Source organism: Salvelinus fontinalis, chromosome 7, assembly GCF_029448725.1.
Source record: "Salvelinus fontinalis isolate EN_2023a chromosome 7, ASM2944872v1, whole genome shotgun sequence".
NCBI classification, from domain to species: domain Eukaryota; kingdom Metazoa; phylum Chordata; class Actinopteri; order Salmoniformes; family Salmonidae; genus Salvelinus; species Salvelinus fontinalis.
The window spans coordinates 15616785-15641159 of NC_074671.1; the positions used below are offsets into that span (position 1 = coordinate 15616785).

Genomic DNA, 24375 nt, shown 5'->3' on the forward strand with positions numbered 1-24375 from the left:
TGCTGGTTGATTATATCTTACGCTGTGTTCAAGACAACTGGGAACTCTGGGGAAAAAATGAGCTCCGACTGGGAAAATTCTTTTGAACGGTGATCCAACTCAGAATTCCAAGTTGGAAACTCTGGCGTCTTTCTAGCCTGAAGATCACTTACGTCATGACTTGGCTCCATGTAAGTAATTAACACCTATCTGGTATGGTACATTATTAGCTGTCTGCACACAGAACTTTCCAGTGTTAGACACAAACACGTCATACAGACTCAGCCAACTTTATTGCTCCAATCAAATCACAACAGTACTACAATGGTTCAGTTCTGACAGATGTTCCTCTTCAGTTTATCAGCTTGGATCGGTATCTGCTCCTCACGGAGAGAAGGAGGGAGGGAGGCAGAGAAGGAGAGGGAGAAAGGAGGTGAGAGAAATGAACTAACATTGCTTGTCTCTTTTCCTATGATAACATAACGACTTGCAGTCTGGTGTCTCGTTATTTTATCTATCAAAGTGCAACGAGTGCTACGGTGCTACAATAACATCTGGGTCAGAGGTCATACATTAACAGATGGGAGCATTAGAAACAGAGAGACTTGGTTTAACCCAAAACCACCCCCACACACACACACACCCTTAGCCTGGGGTGGTCAACCCTGGTTCTGAAGTGTTCTAGGGTGTGCAAGCTTAGTATCAGCATGAACACACTAGATCCAGCTAAGAAATGTCTTGGTGACTGATTGAATCAGGTGTGTTAGTGCTAGACTGGAACAACAGCCTGCCCTAAGCCATACACCTCCCACCTACAGTCCCTCAGTATCAGGAGAACACATCAATATAAAACTACATACTATAAATACCAGTGACAGAGGGTCAGAAGAGACGGACTGGTTTGGAATGCTGCTACAGACTGAACTCTGAACTACAGGGTCATGACCTCTCATGTTGTGCGTTTAGAGACAACTAACGAGGGAATGAGAAAAGGGAAGGAGAAGGAGTAGACTTTCACCCAGGGGTTGGTGTTGCAGAGGGTAGGAAGGGATGTGTAGCTGATAGACTGTACAGTAGTTTGGTTTGGTTTGGTTTGGTTTGTGTACAGTAGTTTGGTTTGGTTTGGTTTGGTTTGTGTGTGTGTGTGTGTGTGTGTGTGTGTGTGTGTGTGTGTGTGTGTGTGTGTGTGTGTGTGTGCGTGCGTGCGTGCGTGCGTGCGTGCGTGCGTGCGTGCGTGCGTTCGTGCGTGCGTGTGTCTAGCTGACAGACTTCAGTTTGACCCAGGGGTTGGTCCCGCGGACCTCCATGGGCAAATCGTTGGCAAAGATGTGGTTACAGAGCTCGTCCAATGGTGGCTCAGGGTCAGAGATGGCAAACTGGGCCGCGTCCTCGATCACCTTCCTGATATCTACATCTATCTCCTGTATGGAGAAAGGAAGGACAAAAAGAAGGAGGCAAGTAGGGAAACTATTTGAGGAATTGGACCACCTGTGTGTGTGTGGATGCGTGTCAGTGAAGGTGTGTGTGTGGATGTGTGTCAGTGAAGGTGTGTGTGTGGATGCGTGTCAGTGAAGGTGTGTGTGTGGATGCGTGTCAGTGAAGGTGTGTGTGTGGATGCGTGTCAGTGAAGGTGTGTGTGTGGATGCGTGTCAGTGAAGGTGTGTGTGTGGATGCGTGTCAGTGAAGGTGTGTGTGTACCTTGATCTCCTCCACAGAAGCCATGTTGTTGGACAGCATGCGTTCCTTCAGCATGGTGATGGGGTCACTCTTACTGCGCACTTCCTGGATCTCCTCACGTGAACGGTAGCTACAGGAAGTTACATCACACACAGGAAGAGGACTTAGACATGATTAGCAAGGTTCTGCACCAGCCCTTGGTTGATGAGAGAGAGACAGAGAGAGAGACAGACCTGGAAAGGAAGCAGTGCTCTTCCCAAACCAACACTGCACTACACTAAGAGGGGAAAGGGGGGGGGGGGTAAACTAGGGAGTGGCAACACAAGGAGGTGGGCAGGGCTAAAAACAGAATAGAGAGGGAGGAAGAGAGATGGGAGATGTGGGGAGGAGTGAGGGGGCGGGAAGAGACAGGGTGCTCAGTTGACGAACACATGGTCAGAGGTCAAAGGTCAGAGATCATGTATCACCTAACGCCGGGGTCGCTCATACTGTGTCCATGGTAACGGTAGGTCTCCAGCTCCATCACAATAGGACCCTGCCAATGAGGTTTCAAAAGAAAGACACTCAACAAACTAGCCAACCCCACCATGATACTGCAGAATAGCCTGATCAGGGATTTCTACTGTAGCAGAGGATCTTCCTATATCTATGCTGTTTGGCCTGCAGCACACCAGGAGTGCAGGGCCAGTTACAACTGTACTAGAGTCACAGACTGTCTCTATTCTGCTGGTCACTGAGCCTCCCTCTGTCAGGGAAGAGACACTGGTGGGATACAAGAACAGGATCAGCCCTCTGACATTAGATTGTCTGAGACAAAGTGATTCTTAACACTCTAAGCTCTTAAACCAGCTATCACTTTTTCATCTCTGCACCAATCAGAACTCCTCTTCTCCAGCCCTATAACCAATCATAGTTCACCTTCCCGGCTCTGCAGTAGTCTGCAGCAAACTTGATGGCCTCCCTCACACACAGCACGTCCATGCCATCCACCTACACCACAGGGACAGAGGGGTCAGTATAGCAAAGATACACTCACTGACTGTGTGTGTGTGTGTGTCCTACCTTGATTCCAGGTATATAGTCTCCTCTCTTGAAGTACTCAGTGCTAGCGGAGGATCTCTCTACAGACGTCCCCATGCCAAACTTGTTGTTCTCACAGATGAAGATACACGGCAGCTTCCACAGAGCCGCCATGTTGAAAGACTCAAAGATCTGGCCCTGATTGGACAAGAGCAGAGACGATGATGATGATTTAATAACTTTATTGTAACTGTTAGATAGACCTCACCTGGTTGGCTGCTCCGTCTCCGTACAGCGCCACGCACACCTGGTTGTTGCCCTGGTACTGACAGGCTAGGGCCACACCAGCACCCAATGGAACCTGTAGACACACACACACACTGCGAGAAAGCATGTTCCCCTCTCGGTCTAGGTGTGTGAGCGAGTGTGACCTGTTCAGAGAGTTACCTGAGCCCCCACGATTCCATTCCCTCCATAGAAGTGTTTAGCGTACATGTGCATAGAACCACCTTTACCCTTGGCCACACCTCCTCTTCGACCTGAGAACAAGAGACAGAGAATAGAGATGTATTTCAGGTAGAAGGATCAGTTTATCGTCCTTAAAACCTGACTGTAACCATTAGGAGGAAATACAAATCTGACCTTCGATCAGTTTCTTTGGTGTGTCTCACCTGTGAGTTCAGCCATGATCTCTCTAACGGACACACCCCGTGTGAAGGTGTAGCCGTGGGCGCGGTACGCTGTGATCAGGTGGTCTGTTGGGTTGATGCCCGCCTCGATGCCCATCGCACACGCCTCCTGTAACACAACCAACAACAGCTAGGAGAGAGAAGGGGAGCGTGTGTATGTTCCTTTCTCTCTTGCTGTGTGTTTATTCTGATCTATATGTATATGTAATGTGTGTGTGTTTATTCTAATCTATATGTATATGTAATGTGTGTTTATTCTAATCTATATGTATATGTAATGTGTGTGTGTGTTTATTCTAATCTATATGTATATGTAATGTGTGTGTGTGTTTATTCTAATCTATATGTATATGTAATGTGTGTTTATTCTAATCTATATGTATATGTAATGTGTGTGTGTGTGTTTATTCTAATCGGTCTAGGTGTGTCTATATGTATATGTAATGTGTGTGTTTATTCTAATCGGTCTAGGTGTATCTATATGTATATGTAATGTGTGTGTGTGTATTCTAATCTATATGTATATGTAATGTGTGTGTTTATTCTAATCTATATGTATATGTAATGTGTGTGTGTATTCTAATCTATATGTGTATGTAATGTGTGTGTGTATTCCAATCTATACGTCGTGTATGTAATGTGTGTGTGTGTGTATTCTAATCTATACGTTGTGTATGTAATGTGTGTGTGTGTGTGTATTCTAATCTATACGTATATGTAATTTTTATTTTACCTTAATTTAACTAGGAAAGTCAGTTAAGAACAAATTGTTATTTACAATGGCAGCCTAGGAACAGTGGGGTAACTGCTTTGTTCAGGGACAGAAAGACAGATTTTTACCTCGTCAGCTTGGGGATTCGATCTAGCAACCTTTCAGTTACTGTCCCAACACTCTAACCACTAGGCTACCTGCCGCCCCAGTGTGTGTGTGTGTGAGAGTGTGAGTGTGAGTGTGAGTGTGAGTGTGTGTGTGTGTGTTGTGACCTGTCCGTCGTAGAGGTGGCAGAAGCCTCTGATGATCTTCTGCTTGTACAGCTGGTCAGCCTTCAGCTCCATGCGTCTCATGGTCTGCATGGTCCTGTAGTACTGGAGGCCCTGTTCTCTGGTCAACACCGCTGTCTCAGAGGGGCCCGCCTCCAGACGGTGCAGCTCACACTTCTATTGGACAGCACAGGGAAGGGAGGGAGACAGGCAGCTCAACCAACCAATCAGATAAGTTTGATGAGGAAGTTTCCATTTCATACTGCATCTAGGGCTTGTTCTGCAGGGTGTGATAGAAGTGTGTTGTGTAGAAGAGACATGTCCAGGAGAAGTCTACTCAGTACATGTCACATGCATTTGTTTTGTGTGTATGTGGACTCACCTTGATGTCAAAGCTGGCCTGTAGGGTGAAGTCAGTGAAGAAGCGTGTGGACACCACCATCCTGGCCCCCTGCAGAGAGAGAGAATGACATGAGAGCCACACACACACACACACACACACACACACACACACACACACACACACACACACACACACACACACACACACACACACACACACACACACACACACACACACACACACACACACACACACACACACACACACACACGATAATCCAATGGCCTCACCCCCGAAGGCTAAATCCAGCGCTGCCCTGGGCCACAGTGTGAAAGGAGGACTGGGGGTTCTGCAGAAGGAACGTGGCTGAGGTTCAGGTTGCTCTGTTTGGATCCGACTGACTGGTTCTAATTAGGTCTGTGTGCTCTGGTACTAACTGGTGGTTGTCAGGGTGTTGCTGGGGTCGGTCGGTGAGGTTAAATCGACGTGTTTGGACAGGCCAATCAGCAGCTGGGAGGGAACAGATGAGCCACCCAATTAGACCAGAGCACAGCCAGAAGAGTCTAACACCTGAACTCTAGATCTCTACCACCCACTGACACAGTGCACCACCCACTGACACAGTGCACCACCCACTGACACAGTGCACCACCCACTGACACAGAGCACCACCCACTGACACAGCGCACCACCCACTGACACAGCGCACCACCCGCTGACACAACGCACCACCCACTGACACAGCGCACCACCCGCTGACACAACGCACCACCCACTGACACAGCGCACCACCCACTGACACAGCGCACCACCCACTGACACAGTGCACCACCCACTGACACAGTGCACCACCCACTGACACAGCGCACCACCCACTGACACAGCGCACCACCCACTGACATAGTGCACCACCCACTGACACAGCGCACCACCCACTGACACAGCGCACCACCCACTGACACAGCGCACCAACACGCACCACCCGCTGACACAGCGCACCACCCGCTGACACAACGCACCACCCACTGACACAGTGCACCATCCACTGACACAGCGCACCACCCACTGACACAGAGCACCACCCACTGGCACAGCGCACCACCCACTGAAACAGCGCACCACCCACTGACACAGCGCACCAACATGCACCACCCGCTGACACAGCGCACCACCCACTGACACAACGCACCACCCACTGACACAACGCACCACCCACTGACACAGCGCACCACCCACTGACACAGCGCACCACCCACTGACACAACGCACCACCCATTGACACAGCGCACCACCCACTGACACAGCGCACCACCCACTGACACAGCGCACCAACACGTACCACCCACTAACACAGCGCACCACCCACTAACACCGCGCACCACCTGCTGACACAGCGCACCACCCACTGACACAGCGCACCACCCACTGACACAGCGCACCACCCACTGACACAGTTCACCACCCACTGATACAGTGCACCACCCACTGACACAGCGCACCACCCACTGACACAACGCACCACCCACTGACACAACACACCACCCACTGACACAGCGCACCCCCCACTGACACAACGCACCACCCATTGACACAGCGCACCACCCACTGACACAGCGCACCACCCAATGACACAACGCACCACCCACTGACATAGTGCACCACCCACTGACACAGCGCACCAACACGCACCACCCACTAACACAGTGCACCACCCACTAACACCGCGCACCACCCGCTGACACAGCGCACCACCCACTGACACAGAGCACCACCCACTGACACAGCGCACCACCCACTGACACAGCGCACCACCCACTGACACAGCGCACCACCCACTGACACAGCGCACCACCCACTGACACAGCGCACCACCTGCTGACACAATGCACCACCCACTGACACAGCGCACCACCCACTGACACAGCGCACCACCCACTGACACAGCGCACCACCCACTGACACAGTGCACCACCCACTGATACAGTGCACCACCCACTGACACAGCGCACCACCCACTGACACAACGCACCACCCACTGACACAATGCACCACCCACTGACACAGCGCACCACCCACTGACACAACGCACCACCCACTGACACAACGCACCACCCACTGACACAGTGCACCACCCACTGACACAACGCACCACCCACTGACACAGCGCACCACCCACTGACACAGCGCACCAACACGCACCACTCACTAACACAGCGCACCACCCGCTGACAGAGCGCACCACCCACTGACACAGCGCACCACCCACTGACACAGCGCACCACCCACTGACACAGCGCACCAACACGCACCACCCACTAACACAGCGCACCACCCACTAACACCGCGCACCACCTGCTGACACAGCGCACCACCCACTGACACAGCGCACCACCTACTGACACAGTTCACCACCCACTGATACAGCGCACCACCCACTGACACAGCGCACCACCCACTGACACAACGCACCACCAACTGACACAACGCACCACCCACTGACACAGCGCACCCCCCACTGACACAACGCACCACCCATTGACACAGCGCACCACCCACTGACACAGCGCACCACCCACTGACACAATGCACCACCCACTGACATAGTGCACCACCCACTGACACAGCGCACCACCCACTGACACAACGCACCACCCACTGACACAGTTCACCACCCACTGATACAGCGCACCCCCCACTGACACAACGCACCACCCACTGACACAGCGCACCCCCCACTGACACAGCGCACCACCCACTGACACAGCGCACCAACACGCACCACCCACTAACACAGCGCACCACCCACTAACACCGCGCACCACCCGCTGACACAGCGCACCACCCACTGACACAGAGCACCACCCACTGACACAGCGCACCACCCACTGACACAGCGCACCACCCACTGACACAGCGCACCACCCACTAACACAGCGCACCACCCGCTGACACAACGCACCACCCACTGACACAGCGCACCACCCACTGACACAGCGCACCACCCACTGACACAGCGCACCACCCACTGACACAGCGCACCACCCACTGACACAGCGCACCACCCACTGACACAACGCACCACCCACTGACACAACGCACCACCCACTGACATAGCGCACCACCCACTGACACAACGCACCACCCACTGACACAGCGCACCATCCACTGACACAACGCACCACCCACTGACACAGCGCACCACCCACTGACACAGCGCACCAACACGCACCACTCACTAACACAGCGCACCACCCGCTGACACAGCGCAACACCCACTGACACAGCGCACCACCCACTAACACAGCGCACCACCCACTGACACAGCGCACCACCCGCTGACACAGAGCACCACCCACTGACACAGCGCACCACCCACTGACACAGAGCACCACCCACTGACACAGAGCACCACCCACTGACACAACGCACCACCCACTGACACAGTGCACCACCACCACCACAGCGCACCAAAGAGAGTCAGGGCCTCTATTAGTACACACACAGGCTGCCAACACTAGGCTATGTTCTATATGAGCTGTGTTTTGTTCAAGGTCTTACAGGCTAGAGCAGGCCTACAGGACAGCAGAGCTATGAGCTCCTTACCTCTGACACGGTTTGGGCTCCCTACAAGAACCAGGGAGAGAGAGGGTGCAGAGAGGGAGGGGGGGGGGGTGTCGATAATAATTCATCTTTAAAACACTATAGAGGAACATATCCTAAAAGGAACCTAAAAGCACAGTCCCTAGGGCCTAGTATCTTTGTAACCGTGAAAGTTGTGCTGATAAGTTCAGGGTGAGAGAATGAGGCTGAGCTGCTGAAGTTCAGGCAGCGCATTACAGAGGAAAGTCTATAGACCAGAGGCAGATGCTCAAGAAATTAGTACACAAATTGCACCAACCATCACTAGCCTACACTCCTTCATATACTGTCAATGCTACGTACCAACATCAGAGCGCCACCATGGGTCAAACGTAAATTGTAGATGGCGCAGGTACAACGAAGACATACTAGCATGAGGGAATCCCTTGTGTCCATAGAATTTGAATACTAGAATGGACATGAACATTATGACAGTATAAAAGGTCAGCAGGTTTAGTCAGGGAGTTGGTCTACCATGGTCAGCCTGTGCTGTGATAAGAGTGTAAAACAATGAATGTGAAGATTGGCTAGCAAACAAACGTACTGTGCAGGTAGTCAGTTTTTGTGGAACGATTCCATAAATTGGTCAAATGAACTGCCAATATGCCAACATCCCATTCAAACACTGCAGTCTCAGCCATACTCTGGCTGAAACCAGCCGATGATAGGAATCTGACTAGTTGTCAATGCAACTGATACTGTATCATAATATAACTCACAGCTTTCCAAGAAAACAAACAAGGAGACATTTATGGTCTGTTTACACATACTTTAAAGGCTATTTATACAGAACATTTGTATAAACCATATTTTTTATTATATGAGAATATTTTAGGTTGACAATAATTATATTACACAATCACTGATATCACATGCCTTACTTATACACTGAGTTTAAGAACATTAAACATTAAGAACGCCTGCTCTTTCCATGACAGACTGACCAAGTGAATCCAGGTGAAAGCTATGATCCCTTAATGTCACTTGTTAGATCCACTACAATCAGTGTAGATGAAGGGGAGGAGACAGGTTAAAGAAGGATTTTTAAGCCTTGAGACAATTGAGACATGGATTGTGAATGTGTGCCATTCAGAGTGTGAATGGGCAACACAAAAGACGTAAGTGCCTTTGAACAGGTTATGGTATTAGGTGCCAGGCGCACCAGTTTGTGTGAAGAATTGCAACGCTGCTGGGTTTTTCACGCTCAAAAGTTTCCAGTGTGCATCAAGAATGGTCCACCCCCCAAAGGACATCCAGCCAACTTGAAACAAACTGTGGGAGGTTTTGGAGTTAATATGGGCGAGCATCCCTGTGGAACGCTTTCGACACCTTGTAGAGTCCATGCCCTGACAAATGGAGGCTGTACTGAAGGGAAAAGGAACTCAACATTAGGAAGGTGTTCATAACGTTTGGTATACTCAGTGTATTTTCCTACAGAAATAAAAGCAGGAAAAGCGTCACCTATGCTTCTACTGCCATTCTTAGTCTGGTTTGGATTTCTCCCTGACCAAAATGTCTTCCATTATCATACCATTCCGGAACTTTGAGGGTTCATCACAGAGATCCTGTTAAATTAGGGGCTATGGTTCTGCCCTGCGTACAAACAACCACCATGGACAGCGCTTAGATAAGAGCGAATGCTAAATCTGCACCATGGCCACTGAACAATGCCGCGGTCTGATGCCTCTATTAGTTCAAATGTGAATTCCATAAACCCGAATACCCCCATGTAGAGGGCTTGGGCTGTTACATGGGCTTTGGTTGCTATCGTGCAAGTCAGTTTGTAACATTACATCATTAGTTACTCAGAGTTCCCCACATTGACATCGGCCTCAGGCCCTATGGCGCTAACCTTGGAAAAGTAATTCACATTTCTACATCTTCTATTGCTAAACGGGATAGATCAAACGGTGCAGTTCTATGCAATCTTCTAGCCATACCAACTATATCAATATCAACCATCAGACAGGGCCTGCAACCGTCTATTGAACGTAGCTTATTTGAGTTGAAGACTTCATGAGACTTAAAAAATCGCAAACGACTTGGGTTGATGCAGCTGAATATTAACAGCTTACTTCCTAAACTGGATGACGAATCCGGACACTCTGGTATTGACTAAAACTTGGATATCTGTGGACACTGGTATTGACTGAAACTTGGATATCTGTGGACACTCTGGTATTGACTGAAACTTGGATATCTGTGGACACTCTGGTATTGACTGAAACTTGGATATCTGTGGACGCTCTGGTATTGACTAAAACTTGGATATCTGTGGACACTCTGGACTGATATTAATATTGAGGGTTATAATGTGTTCAGAGCTGACACAGGGTAGAGGAGTGGCCATTTTTATGAAAATAGTTTATTTCCCTTGTCAAAAAGTTGAGCTACTATCTTTAAGCCTTTGTCTGGGGAGAAATGTATCCATAACTGTTATAGGGATCTACCGACCTCCCTTGGCTAACCTTTCGGCACTCGAAGAGTTAACTAGTTTGTTGTCTTTTATAAAATCAGAAGTTATTATCCTGGGTGACCTAAATTATGATTTGGAAATGCAGGCTTCAGACAATATAAAAGAAATGTGTAAAGATCTAAATCTAACCCAGCTGGTGACTAAGCCTATACGGCCCAACCCTAAAGATCCTTTAAAGTCAACTCTGATTGGTCTCATCTTAATGGATACACCAGAGAAATACGTTTCTATTGGTGTCTTTGCCCAAGACATTAGTGATCATTGTCCAATGGTTTGTGTTAGAGATGTGAGAATACAAAAATATAAGCCTCGTGTCATCACAAAGAGGAACTTTAAAAACCTCCGTTAACAAGCTTTTTTACATCATCTATATTTTAGTGACCTTGAATACATTTCAGCTATCCCTGAACCAATATAGCTTTGAGCCTCTTTGCATATGTCTTCAATACTATTGTGGATAATCATGCTCCCTTCAAAAAGTTAAGAGTTAAAAAGGTAGATCGAATGGCCGGTACACTCTGGAATTTTCAGAAGTCATTTTTAAAAGAGATGATGCTTCGGTCAAGGCCAGGAACACAGGTTTGGTGTCACGGTCGTTGAAAGGAGTAGAGCAAGATGCAGTGTTGTAACGTCTTTCATATTCGTCCTCCTCCTCGGACGAGGAGAGGTGAGACGGATCGGACCAATACGCAGAGTGGTTAGTGTTCATAATGATTTAATATAACGAAAACTGAACACTGAATTACAAAACAAATAAACGAAGTGCAAAAACCTATACAGTACCGTGTGGTGAAAACACAAACACGGAAACAAACACCCACAAAACACACGTGAAACCCAGTCTGCCTAAGTATGATTCTCAATCAGGGACAACGATTGACAGCTGCCTCTGATTGAGAATCATACCAGGCCGAACACAAAAATCCCAACATAGAAAATCAACCATAGACAAACCCACCCAACTCACGCCCTGACCAACTAAAATAAATACAAGACAAAGGAAAACAGGTCAGGAACGTGACAAGTGTGGTATGTTTCCATCCTTTATTTTGGAATAGAAAACGTTAAAGAACAAAAACAACAAAACGAACAAACGAAACATGAAGTTAGAAATAGTGCTCACAGGCAACTATACATAGACAAGATCCCACAAAGCACAAAGTGGAAATGGCTGCCTAAATATGATCCCCAATCAGAGACAACGATAAACAGCTGCCTCTGATTGGGAACCATAACAGACCAACATAGACATATAAACACCTAGATGACTCACCCTAGTCACACCCCGACCTAACCAACATAGAGAATAAAAAGCTTTCTATGGTCAGATGGTCAGGGCGTGACACTTAGGCTCGGACTGGCAAGCTTTAAAGCAATTGAGGAATTGTTGTGTAAGACAAATAAGAAAGGCTAAATCGATTATTATGTAACACCTCTTTTGGATTATAATGGAACCCGCTAAATTCTGGAAAACTGTTAAATCCCCGAAGGGTTCTACTTCCTCCTCTCTGCCACAAAAAAAAGTGTATTCAGACACTGGTCTCATTATGGGAAAAAATGCCTTCATTGATGCATTTAATCACCATTTTACTTCAGCGGGCTCTCTCTTTGAAATAACTTCTAAGCCTATTCACAATGATATTGAGCTGGATACTGATAGGAGAAACTTGCTGAATGATCAGAGAAGTTAGTCAAAGTTTTCTTTCAGACTATTTACAAAAAATAAGTCCTGGCTGCTTTGCTAGCAATAGACAACAAGAAATTCACAGGGGCCAACAAATTGGATCTGCTTAAATTAAGTGTGCAGCGCCCATCATTGTTATCAGGAAATATTCCAAAAGTCTGGAAATCATCTCTTGTGCTGCCACTCCATAAGGACAGGGATAGTAGTGATCTTATCATTATCTCTCCATTTCAAGGCTTCCTCGTCTGGCTAAGATTCTTGAATCCTTGGTAAATGTACAACTTTCTCTTTATCTGAGAAATGTATTTTGAATGTAAACCAATCAGGGTTCAGGCCTGTGCAGAGCACTAGTACAGCAACCACTTTAGCTGTTAATGATCTTGTCAATGCTTTACACACTACAATTAAATGTGTTGCTTTGTTTGTGGACCTGTCAAAAGCTTTTGATACTGTTGATCATGCTATTTTATTGACTAAGTTGTCCTCGGTAGGCCTGAGCCCTGACGCCTGTTCATGGTTTCATAATTATCTTAGTGACAGAACTCAGTCTATCGTGATTAATGGGGTTAAGTCTGAATTTCTTGATGTACATAAAGGTGTACCACAGGGGTCAATTTTGGGACCCGTTCTCTTCACTATTTATACAAACACTATTGGTAAATCTGTTAAAATTGTAAACTTCATCTATATGCGGATAATAGTATTATATATGCTATTGCCCCGACTGCTGATCTGACTGTTGATCTGGCTGTGTCAAAACTACAGGCAGATTTTATTGCTATGCAGGAATCCCTTGCCTACAGGCAAAATGAAATACATGTTGTTTTCAAACTCTCGTAAGAAGGTTTCAGATGAACTACTCGTTCACTCAGATGGTTCTCCAATCGAACGTGTTCCCACACATAAATACTTAGGCATTTGGATTGATATGGATTCGACGTTTAAAAAACATATAGGTGATCTGGTAAAGAAGCTAAGTTTTAAAGTTGTCTTTTTCAACAGAAACAGATCATTAATTTCTCTAAGGAAGCAGATTATTCAGTCAACCTTACCTGTTATTGATTATAGTGATATTATTTATAAAATTGCAGTTGCTACTACTCTTAAACAATTGGATGCCATCTACCATAGTGCCCTTCATTTTGTTACAGGTTTGATACTAACCACTGAATCCTGTATCAAAAGGTTGGCTGGACTTCACTAAAGACCTGCAGATCTCTACATTACTCCCTTTGTGTTTACAAGGCCCTACTTCATAAACTTCTGTCTTATCTAACTTTGCTGTTGAAGTGTAGACACCTGAGTTGCCTAACCCATTCACAGGATTGGTTAACTACTGAGCTAGATACATCTGCTTTTATACTTAACAAAAACAAACGCAGCATGTAAGAATTACAAAGATTTGACTGAGTTAAAGTTCATGAGGAAATCGGTGAATTTGTAAATAAATTCATTAGGCCCTAATCTATGGATTTGACATGACTGGGAATACAGATACGCATCTGTTGGTCACAGATACCTTTAAACAATGGGCCTCACAATGGGTCTCAGGATCTCGTCACAGTATCTCTGTGCATTCAAATTGCCATCCATAAAACACAATTGTGTTCGTTGTCCGTAGCTTATGCCTGCCCATAACATAACCCCACTGCCACCATGGGGCACTCTGTTCACAACATTGACATCAGCAAACCGCATGCCCACACAACGCCATACACATGGTCCGCAGTTGTGAGGCCGTTTGGATGTACTGCCAAATGCTCTAAAACTACGTTGGAGGCAGCTTATGGTAGAGAAATTAACATTCAGTTATCTGGCAACAACTTTGGTGGATATTCCTGCAGTCAGCATGTCAATTGCACGCTCCCTCAAAACTTGAGACATCTGTGTTGTGTTACAAAACTGCACATTTTAGAATTACCTTTTATTGTCCCCAGCACAAGGTGCACCTGTGTAATGATCATGCTGTTTAATCAGCTTCTTGATATGCCACACCTGTCAGGTGGATGGATTGTTTTGGCAAAGGAGAAATGCTCATTAACAGGGATGTAAACAAATTTGTGATTTTTATTATTTTTGAGAAATAAGCTTTTTGTGCGTATGGATCTTTCATTTTAGCTCATGAAACACGGGACCAACACTTTACATGTTGTGTTCAGTGTAGTTTTAATGCACCGTATTGATGGAACAAAATTCAAAATACAATTAATCTTGATGTTCTGGTGCCATTTCGAGGCAATTTAAAGTATTGATTATGGACTTATTTGTGGAGGATTGTAACTGTTTTTCTGGGTGATTTGTGCTTCCCATGACTGTTTTTGTATTTTAATTACACACACACACACTACCAGTCAAAAGTTTGGACACACCTACTCATTCAGGGTTTTTCTTTATTTGTACTATTTTCTACATTGTAGAATAATAGAGAAGGCATCAAAACTATGAAATAACACATTTGGAATCATGTAGTAAACAAAAAAGTGTTAAACAAATAACTACCTCATGAAGCTGGTTGAGAGAATGCCAAGAGTTTGCAAAGCTGTCATCAAGGCAAAGGGTGGCTACTTTGAAGAATCTCAAATATAAAATATATTTAGATTTGTTTGCAATTTTTTGGTTACTACATGATTCCATATATGTTCTTTCATACTCTTGACTCTTCACTATTATTCTACAATGTAGAAAATAGCAAAAATAAAGAAAAACCCTGGAATGAGTAGGTGTCCAAACGTTTGACTGGCACTGTATATATATACACATATGGTATAATGTGTATATTTATGTTGTATATACAGGGCGCATTTGTAAAAGAGACCTAGTTCTCAATATGTTTTCCCTAAAAAGCCAGTGCACCTGTTCCCCTTGTCCCGGTACTTCCTAATCAACTTTTAGGAAATAAAAATAAGACTACAAACTCGTTGCTCCCGAGTGGCGCAGTGATTTAAGAAACTGCATCTCAGTGCTTGTGGCGTCACTACACAAACACCCGGGTCGAATCTAGGCTGTGTCACAACCTGCCCTGATTGGGAGTCTCATAGGGACTGGTCGTGTCAATAAGAATTTGTTTTTAACTGTCTTGCCTAGTTAAATAAAACATAAATAAATTATCCCGCTACATCTATGTTCAAATTTTATCTGGCCGAATAGAACAAATGCATGGACAGGCTGTCATCAATGCAAGCGCCAAACAAAAATGATTTGGATATTGTGTTGTTCAGTTGGGGCTGTGAGTGACCATGTTAACGGGCCGACATCTACAAGGTCAGCACTGCTATCTGGGACTGAAGCTACTAGCAACCTCTCATCTGGCAAATGTAGTTAGCTAGCTAGCTTGCTATCTCATAGCGAAATCACCTAGCTAGCTTTCAGCACCATGGACAGCGGCACGTAGGTTGCCAGTAGTACGTACCACATTCTTGCTGGCGTTGCCAAGTCGGAACACGTTTGAGATGAGGGTCAACATATTTTGCACGCTACTGGACACTTCGTTCTACCACTAGTACAGAACAGCCGATTTAGCTAGCTAACGGATTAAAGTCGACAACATACATCAGCTGACACTTCGGTGGTGGGTCGGGTGGCCAACTAAAACTATCACGGGGTTGGCCAAGACAGGGTGCAATGAATGACATTATGATAATAAAGATTGGGTGCAGCCCTGCACAACGTTCAACCGCATTTTCATTGTTCAATATCTAGGTCTATTCTAAAACTGCTTGACATGTTAGTTTTTTTTGATTGCCTGGCTGTATCCTTAAAATGTTCTAACATTTTGGCTGCTCTGCCAGCGTGGGAAAAAGCAAATGTCCAGCTACTGTCTGTGTGCTTTCACTCGACCTACCCTGCATTTTTTTTTTGTGGAGATGACGTCCTGGACGCTTTCAACAATTTATTCACATATTTTATACTTCTGTAACTTGGCTAAAGCGATGGACAGTAAGAAGGTCCATTGCCCACCTGTCCCTGGCTGTTCCCTGCACCTGAGCAAGGCAAAGAGTGCATCCCACCACGTGCTTTACCTGCGCACTGCTATAATAAGCAACTGCCTGCTCATCATGTTGCTGCATTTATTCACTTTTAGTCCTCACATGTTTACATGAGTGCACACACAGACAAAGAGACAGAGAGAGACACATAGAGAATGAGCGAGAGAGAGAGATGAAGAGAGATGAAGAGAGAATGACTAGTAATAGAGAGAGATGAAGAGAGATGAAGAGAGAATGACTAGTAATAGAGAGAGAGATGAAGAGCGATGAAGAGAGAATGACTAGTAATAGATAGAGAGATGAAGAGAGAATGACTAGTAATAGAGAGAGAGATGAAGAGCGATGAAGAGAGAATGACTAGTAATAGATAGAGAGATGAAGAGAGAATGACTAGTAATAGAGAGAGAGATGAAGAGAGAATGACTAGTAGTAGAGAGAGATGGGTGGTACAACTAGAAAGTGTTAGTAATTATTACAGTTCATGTTCATCATAGACAGTGTAGGTGTTCTGAGACAGGTGACCCTGAATGACCTCCCAGTAAGACATTCTGTAGATGAGACCTTGCGTCTGGTCCAGGCTTTGAGACACACCGACACACAGTGGTGTAAAGTACTTAAGTAGTTTTTGGGGGTATCTATACTTTACTATTTATATTTTTGACAACTTTTACTTCATTACATTCCTAAAGAAAATAATGTACTTTTTCCCTGACACCCAAAAGTACTTGTTACTTTGAATACTTAGTCGGACAGGAAAATGGTCCAATTCGCGCACTTATCAGGAGAACATCCCTGGTCATCCGTATTGCCTCTGATCTGGCATACTCACTAATCACACATGATGACGTCTGAGTGCTGGAGTGTGTCCCTGGCTTTCCGTAAACAAAACAAAAAACATTTAAACATTTTGCCGTCTGGTTTGCTTAATAAGGAATTTGAAATTATCTAGACTTTTGATACTTAAGTATATTTTAAACCAAATACGTTTTTTACTTTAACTCAAGTAGTATTTTACTGGGTGACTTTCACTTGAATAATTTTCTAAGGTATCTTTACGTTTACTCAAGTATGACAATTGGGTACTTTTTCCACCACTGCCGACACACACGACAGGCAGTATTGACGCCAGTGCATGTTTATGCGTCTCTCTCTTTGCAGTGTGTCCAGCAGGATGGACACCAGGAGATGACACAGTAAGTAATGTCTACCATAATACCACATGATGTTACTAATCAGTCCTGTACCCAATACTAACAGAGGGATGTTTTATCCAATCACTGAAAAGCCTGTTGGCCAAAGCAGGAGCTGTGTGACAACCCCAACACCTGGTAAAAGCGGCACTCAATAGCTGACCAACCAATCAGATCTAGTCTCAGCTGTTGATTAACCAATCAGTCCAATTGACAGTTCAGTTAAAAATATACTTTTTTTAAATATTTTTTTTTTAAAGCTGATAAATCGGTTACCTGTAACTTCCTTTTACAACCACAAGATGGTAATCAAACTCCTCACACACTTGTCAGAGAAATCATATCACACTGCAGTTTGTAGAAGGAATCAATTTAATGAGAGGTCCTAGCACTTAAGGTGCAGAAACCCTACTGTTATTGTAAACAGAGATGACATCTGCAGACCCGTTGATGCCTCTATAGCACACTTTAGGGCTATAACTTCTGGACTGTTGAATTTTGTAAACATTAAACGGGCTATGCACTGTTTATGGAGCATTGTGCTGCTCCAGCCTTGTGCTAGGAGGAACCCCAAATGCTGCTTGAATTTAATATATATTTATCTAATCCTGGATAGACTGATGTTTGTCTCTCTCCCTAGATTATCCCAGATCCCAGGGGTTAAAGCAACAAAAAACACATCTCTGAAACTTAAGTCGACCTCAGATCGATTGTCTGTGGCTAAGTTAACTTCCACCTTTCATGTAAAAAGAAGTCATGACCCTCATGCTGTTAGGGAAAGAGGATCATTTTGTAAATGCATTCAACTACGAATTTGACCAATTTCAGTCCCATTGATTAGGGTTTCCGGGGTCCTCCTGGGGATAATTTTTTAAAATCTCAGTTCTGCGGACCACCCTCCAAAAAAGGACATTCTTCTCCAAAATGGATTCAAATAAAATGTAAACATCTAAAAAATCATTTCAACCTCCAGAAATGAGACCAATAAGATATTGGTTAAATGTTGTCAAATGATTTTAATACATTGGACCATGCATATAGGGAAAGGGGTACTTAGTCAGTTGCACAACTGTATGCATTCAACTGAAATGTGTTTTCCGCATTTAACCCAATTCCTCTGAATCAGTGATGTGCGGGGGGCTGCATTAAATCGGTGCCCACGGCACCCGGGAGCAGTTGTCAGGGGTTAACTGGGCAGAACAGCTGATTTTTCCACCTTGCCAGCTCGGGGATTCTAACCAGAGACCTTTCGGCTACTGGCCAAAACCGCTAGGCTACATGCCGCCCTTAAACAACAGTGTATAGCCTATGCAAGGTCTATATTATAAGATATTCCATGAGCACTAAGCATTATTGTTAGGAGAATTATGTTCTCATGTTCTTTAACCAATTCAATCTGACTCAGTCTGCTATATCAGGATTTGTAGGATACTGATAGAAATAAAAACAGACAGAGGCCCAGTCTACAATAGTCAAATGTTTATTTACGGGAACATTCTCCCTATCATTTCCTGTACATTGGTCTATATACCTGTCACGCCCTGGCCTTTGTATTCTTTGTTTTATTTATTATTTTAGTTAGGTCAGGGTGTGACATGGGGAATGTTTGTGTTTTGGGTGATTATATGGTAAAGGGGGTGTTGGGTGTATTGTATGGGTTTGTGTGTAGTGCATGTGTCTAGCGTTGTCTATGTATGTTTAGTTGTCTAGGAGAGTCTATGGTTGCCTGAATGAGTTCCCAATTAGAGACAGCTGATTTCTGTTGTCTCTGATTGGGAGCCATATTTAGGGTAGCCATAGGCTTTCATTTGATGTGAGTAGTTGTCTATGTGATACGTTTGTAGCCTGTGTGTGCACATCGTTATTTAGCTTCACGATCGTTTATTGTTTTGGTTAGTTCTTAAGTGTGTTTGTTTCGTTTTGCCTTCTTCCTCAATAAAAGGAGATGGCTTATTTTCCTACTGCTGCGTTTTGGTCCGTCAATCCTCCACACGATCGTGACAGAACTACTCACCAATACAGGACCAAGCGGCATGTAAAGCGGCAACAGGACCCACCTACACAGGATTCGTGGACATGGGAGGAGATACTGGATGGTAAGGGGCCGTGGGCACAACCGGGAGAATATCGCCTTCCTCGTGAAGAGCTGGAGGCAGCTAAAGCCGAGAGGAGGCGATATGAGGAGGCAGCACGGAGACAAGGCTGGAAGCCCGTGAGTTCAACCCAAAAATTTCTTGGGGGGGGCCTTAAAGGGAGTGTGGCGAAGTCAGGTAGGAAACCTGCGCCTACTCCCTGTACTTACCGTAGAGAGCGAGAGTACGGGCAGACACCGTGTTACGCAGTAGAGCGCACGGTGTCTCCTGTACGCGTGCATAGCCCGGTTCGGTACATTCCAGCTCCACGTATCGGCCGGGCTAGACTGAGCGTTGAGCCGTATGTCATGAAGCCGGCCCAACTCTCCTCGGGCCGGCGTACATGGCACCAGCCTTACGCATGGTGTCCCCGGTTCGCCTACATAGGCCGGTGCGGGTTTTTCCACCTCCCCGCACTGGTCAGGCGACGGGGAGCATACAACCAGGTAGGGTTGGGCAGGCTCGGCGCTCAAGGGAGCCAGTACGCCTGCACGGTCCGGTATTTCCGGCGCCACCTCCCCGCCCCAACCCAGTACCACCAGTGCCTCCTCCACGCACTAGCCATATGGTGCGTGTCTCCAGCCCTTTACCACCAGTGCCTAAACCACGCACTAAGCCTCCTGTGTGTCCCCAGAGTCTTGTGCGTCCTGTTGCTGCTCCCCGCACTAGCCCTGAGATGCGTGTCCCCAGCCCGGTACCACCAGTCCCGGCACCACGCACCAGGCCTACAGTGCGCCTCAGCCGGCAGGAGTCTGCCGTCTGCACAGCGATGCCTGAACTGCCCGTCTCCCCAGCGCCATCTGAGCCATCCGTCTCCCCAGCGCCATCTGAGCCATCCGTCTCCCCAGCGCCATCTGAGCCATCCGTTTGCAATGAGCCTGCAAAGCCGCCCGTCTGCCATGAGCCTGCAAAGCCGCCCGTCTGCCATGAGCCTACTGAGCCGCCCGCCAGACAGGAGCCGCTAGAGCCGCCCGCCAGACAGGAGCCGCTAGAGCCGTCCGTCAGACAGGATCTGCCAGAGCCGCCAACCAGACAGGATCTGCCAGAGCCGCCAACCAGACAGGATCTGCCAGAGCCGCCAACCAGACAGGATCTGCCAGAGCCGCCAACCAGACAGGATCTGCCAGAGCCGCCAACCAGACAGGATCTGCCAGAGCCGTCAGCTAGCCATGAGCAGCCAGATCCGTCAGCCAGCCATGAGCAGCCAGATCCGTCAGTTAGCCATGAGCAGCCAGATCCGTCAGTTAGCCATGAGCAGCCAGATCCGTCAGTTAGCCATGAGCAGCCAGATCCGTCAGTTAGCCATGAGCAGCCAGATCCGTCAGCTAGCCATGAGCAGCCAGATCCGTCAGCCAGCCATGAGCAGCCAGATCCGTCAGCCAGCCATGAGCAGCCAGATCCGTCAGCCAGCCATGAGCAGCCAGATCTGTCAGCCAGCCATGGGCCGTCCCTCAGTCCGGAGCTGCCGTTCCTCAGTCCGGAGCTGCCGTTCCTCAGTCCGGAGCTGCCGTTCCTCAGTCCGGAGCTGCCGTTCCTCAGTCCGGAGCTGCCGTTCCTCAGTCCGGAGCTGCCCCTTATCCTGGTGCTGCCCCTTACCCTGGTACTGCCCCTTACCCTGGTACTGCCCCTTACCCTGGTACTGCCCCTTACCCTGGTACTGCCCCTTAGTCCGGAGCTGCCTCTTAGTCCGGAGCTGCCCCTTAGTCCGGAACTGCCCCTTAATTCAGTGGGGTTAATGTGGAGGGGGGTCATTTGGAGGAAGCTAAGGAGGCGGTTAGTGACTGTGGTGGGGTGGGGACCACGACCAGTGCCGGAGCCGCCACCGTGGAAGGAAGCCCACCCAGACCCTCCCCTAGACTGTGTGCTGGTGCGCCCGGAGTTCGCACCTTAAGGGGGGGGTTATGTCACGCCCTGGCCTTTGTATTCTTTGTTTTATTTATTATTTTAGTTAGGTCAGGGTGTGACATGGGGAATGTTTGTGTTTTGGGTGATTATATGGTAAAGGGGGTGTTGGGTGTATTGTATGGGTTTGTGTGTAGTGCATGTGTCTAGCGTTGTCTATGTATGTTTAGTTGTCTAGGAGAGTCTATGGTTGCCTGAATGAGTTCCCAATTAGAGACAGCTGATTTCTGTTGTCTCTGATTGGGAGCCATATTTAGGGTAGCCATAGGCTTTCATTTGATGTGAGTAGTTGTCTATGTGATACGTTTGTAGCCTGTGTGTGCACATCGTTATTTAGCTTCACGATCGTTTATTGTTTTGGTTAGTTCTTAAGTGTGTTTGTTTCGTTTTGCCTTCTTCCTCAATAAAAGGAGATGGCTTATTTTCCTACTGCTGCGTTTTGGTCCGTCAATCCTCCACACGATCGTGACAATACCTCACATTTCGTCATAAATGTCCCTCCTCCTCTCAGAAACAATGACAATATAGTTCACAAGTCTTCTTCTCATACATTGTCTGCCACCTGTTATACAATCTACTACAAGCCCAAGGTCTCTCCCCTCCCTGGGTGGGGACAGAATGTCCTGTAAGGAACACAGTAGTAGAGCTTGTCTGTCGATACATAGGTATTATGATTATTCACTCGCGCAATTGTAGGAGTAGCAAAATAAACGTGTTGTCAATGGAAAGCTTGGATCCCCCTCTTTTTTAAAAGGCCAAAACTGCTTTCAAACATGTTTTCCCCATGATTGCATTAAGAACAGCTGTGTATTGACTGCTTGCACACAAAAAGGCAAAGTGCAGTAACAACATAAACAGTAAAACTGAGAAAAATGGCTTATGTTTTTTTGGTGTCCAGCCAAATATGTTATAGGTAGGAACAGTAATAATGCACTGATGCATTCTCTTATAAATTAAGAAACTTTATACACAAACCATGACCACTGATCTGACCTATGACCACTAAAATGCTGATACAGCCCTCTGCCTTTGTATGACCTTAAACATCTTTATGGGTAATGCAAAAGCAAAGTGCATTATCTACAATCTAAATGTGATTATCAACTATTATTAACTTTGCTGTTTTTCCTGTTTGATGGAAACAGTTTGAGAGTTCTAACTACATTCCAACTGTAATGGTTTTCTGTAGTTGAGTAGTTTTGAATGTTGTTGTCATGCCCTGACCTTAGTTTTCTATATTTTCTGTATTATTTTGGTCAGGTCAGAGTGTGACGAGGGTGGGTATGTGTGTTTTGACTTGTCTAGGGTTTTTGTTTGTCTATGGAGATTTTTGTATGTCTATGTAATGTAGGTTTATGGTGGCCTGAATTGGTTCCCAATCAGAGGCAGCTGTTTATCGTTGTCTCTGATTGGGGATCCTATTTAGGTTACCATTTCCCATTTTGGTTTTGTGGGTAGTTGTCTATGTGTAGTTGCACGTCAGCACTCGGTGTAATTAGCTTCATGTTAGTTTGTTTAGTGTTTTAGTGTTCTTCATTTATTAAAGAAGAATGTCTTCATATCACGCTGCGCCTTGGTCTCCTCACTACGACGAACGTGACAGTTGTATTGTAGTAGGCCTAACCTTCAATGCATTTCCTTTTTAGATAAAACTATACTAATATTCACATCACCAAATAATTGATTAAAACATAAAACATACTGTTGTGCAATGAAGGTCTGCAGTAGCCTCAACAGCCCTCTGTAGGGTGGCACCATGGTGTAGCCGGAGGACAGCTAGTTTCTGTCCTCCTCTGGTTACATTGACTTTAATACAAGACATAGGAGGCTCATGGTTCTCACCCCCTTCCATAGACTTATATAGTAATTATGACAACTTCTGGAGGACGTCCTCAACCTATCAGAGCTCATGCAGCATGAACTGACATATCCACCCAATCAAAAGATCAGAGAATGAATTGAGTACTGAAAGCATAAGCTAAAGATAGCTAGCATTGCACAGCATAAAATGTGGTAGTTGACTCAGAGAAAAACAGTTTAACAAATTAATGTCTTCCAAAATGAAGGATAAGCAGGAGACAGCACTAGCTATATTTCATAGTATATAACCTTTCACTTAGCTAGTGTCGAATGCATCTAGCTAGTTTAGCATTCTTAAACACCAGGCTCTGTTTGAGGGATGCTATGTTAGCTAGCTGGCCATCCAATGCTGGAACTCTTCCAAGTCAAGGTAAGCTTTTGGCTTTTAATTTATTGCCACCGGGGCCTGCCGGTGTTACTGCTAAACTGATTGAGGCTGACTACACAGTCCTGCATGACTGAAGGGATGGCTTGGAAAGTTTTTTTGCCTGGTCACAGACAGCTGATGTGTTCTGCACTGAAGTCCACAAGCGAAGGGAAAAGCTGAGGAGGAGAGCGCATATATCGATGCGAGAAGGGATTACACACACACACACACGTTTGGATGTGGATGTGGCTATGAAAATGAAATGTTTGCGTGTGATCAGGGGTGTATTCATTGCGGCGATTCTGTTAAAACATTTCTTGAATGGAAGCAAACAGAACGGGGATAAACATACCTGAATTTGTCCAATAGAAACTCTCGTTTGCTACTGTTGGACTAATGATTCCACCCTATATCAGCTAGATGCAGGCAAGAGTCTGCAAGGCGGTATTG

At 46.2% G+C, this 24375-nt stretch overlaps 1 protein-coding gene across 2 annotated transcripts; it reads right to left on the reverse strand.

Annotated features, from left to right (window-relative positions):
• Positions 1 to 253: 253 nt before the first annotated feature.
• LOC129859059 (pyruvate dehydrogenase E1 component subunit alpha, mitochondrial-like) lies at positions 254 to 16083 on the reverse strand. Of its 2 annotated transcripts, XM_055928405.1 has the most exons (12): positions 15898 to 16083; positions 4980 to 5199; positions 4729 to 4797; positions 4350 to 4523; positions 3348 to 3474; positions 3124 to 3215; positions 2945 to 3037; positions 2719 to 2874; positions 2575 to 2646; positions 2124 to 2191; positions 1678 to 1786; positions 254 to 1400 (listed from the first exon to the last, which is right to left on the reverse strand). In XM_055928405.1, the coding sequence occupies exons 3-12, from the start codon at positions 4786 to 4788 to the stop codon at positions 1236 to 1238; spliced, it is 1116 nt and encodes a 371-aa protein (XP_055784380.1). In that variant the 5' UTR covers positions 4789 to 4797; positions 4980 to 5199; positions 15898 to 16083; the 3' UTR covers positions 254 to 1235. The 2 variants fall into 2 exon arrangements, with proteins under 2 accessions (XP_055784380.1, XP_055784378.1); XM_055928403.1 differs by lacking the exon at positions 4980 to 5199.
• Between the last annotated feature and the right edge of the window lie 8292 nt (positions 16084 to 24375).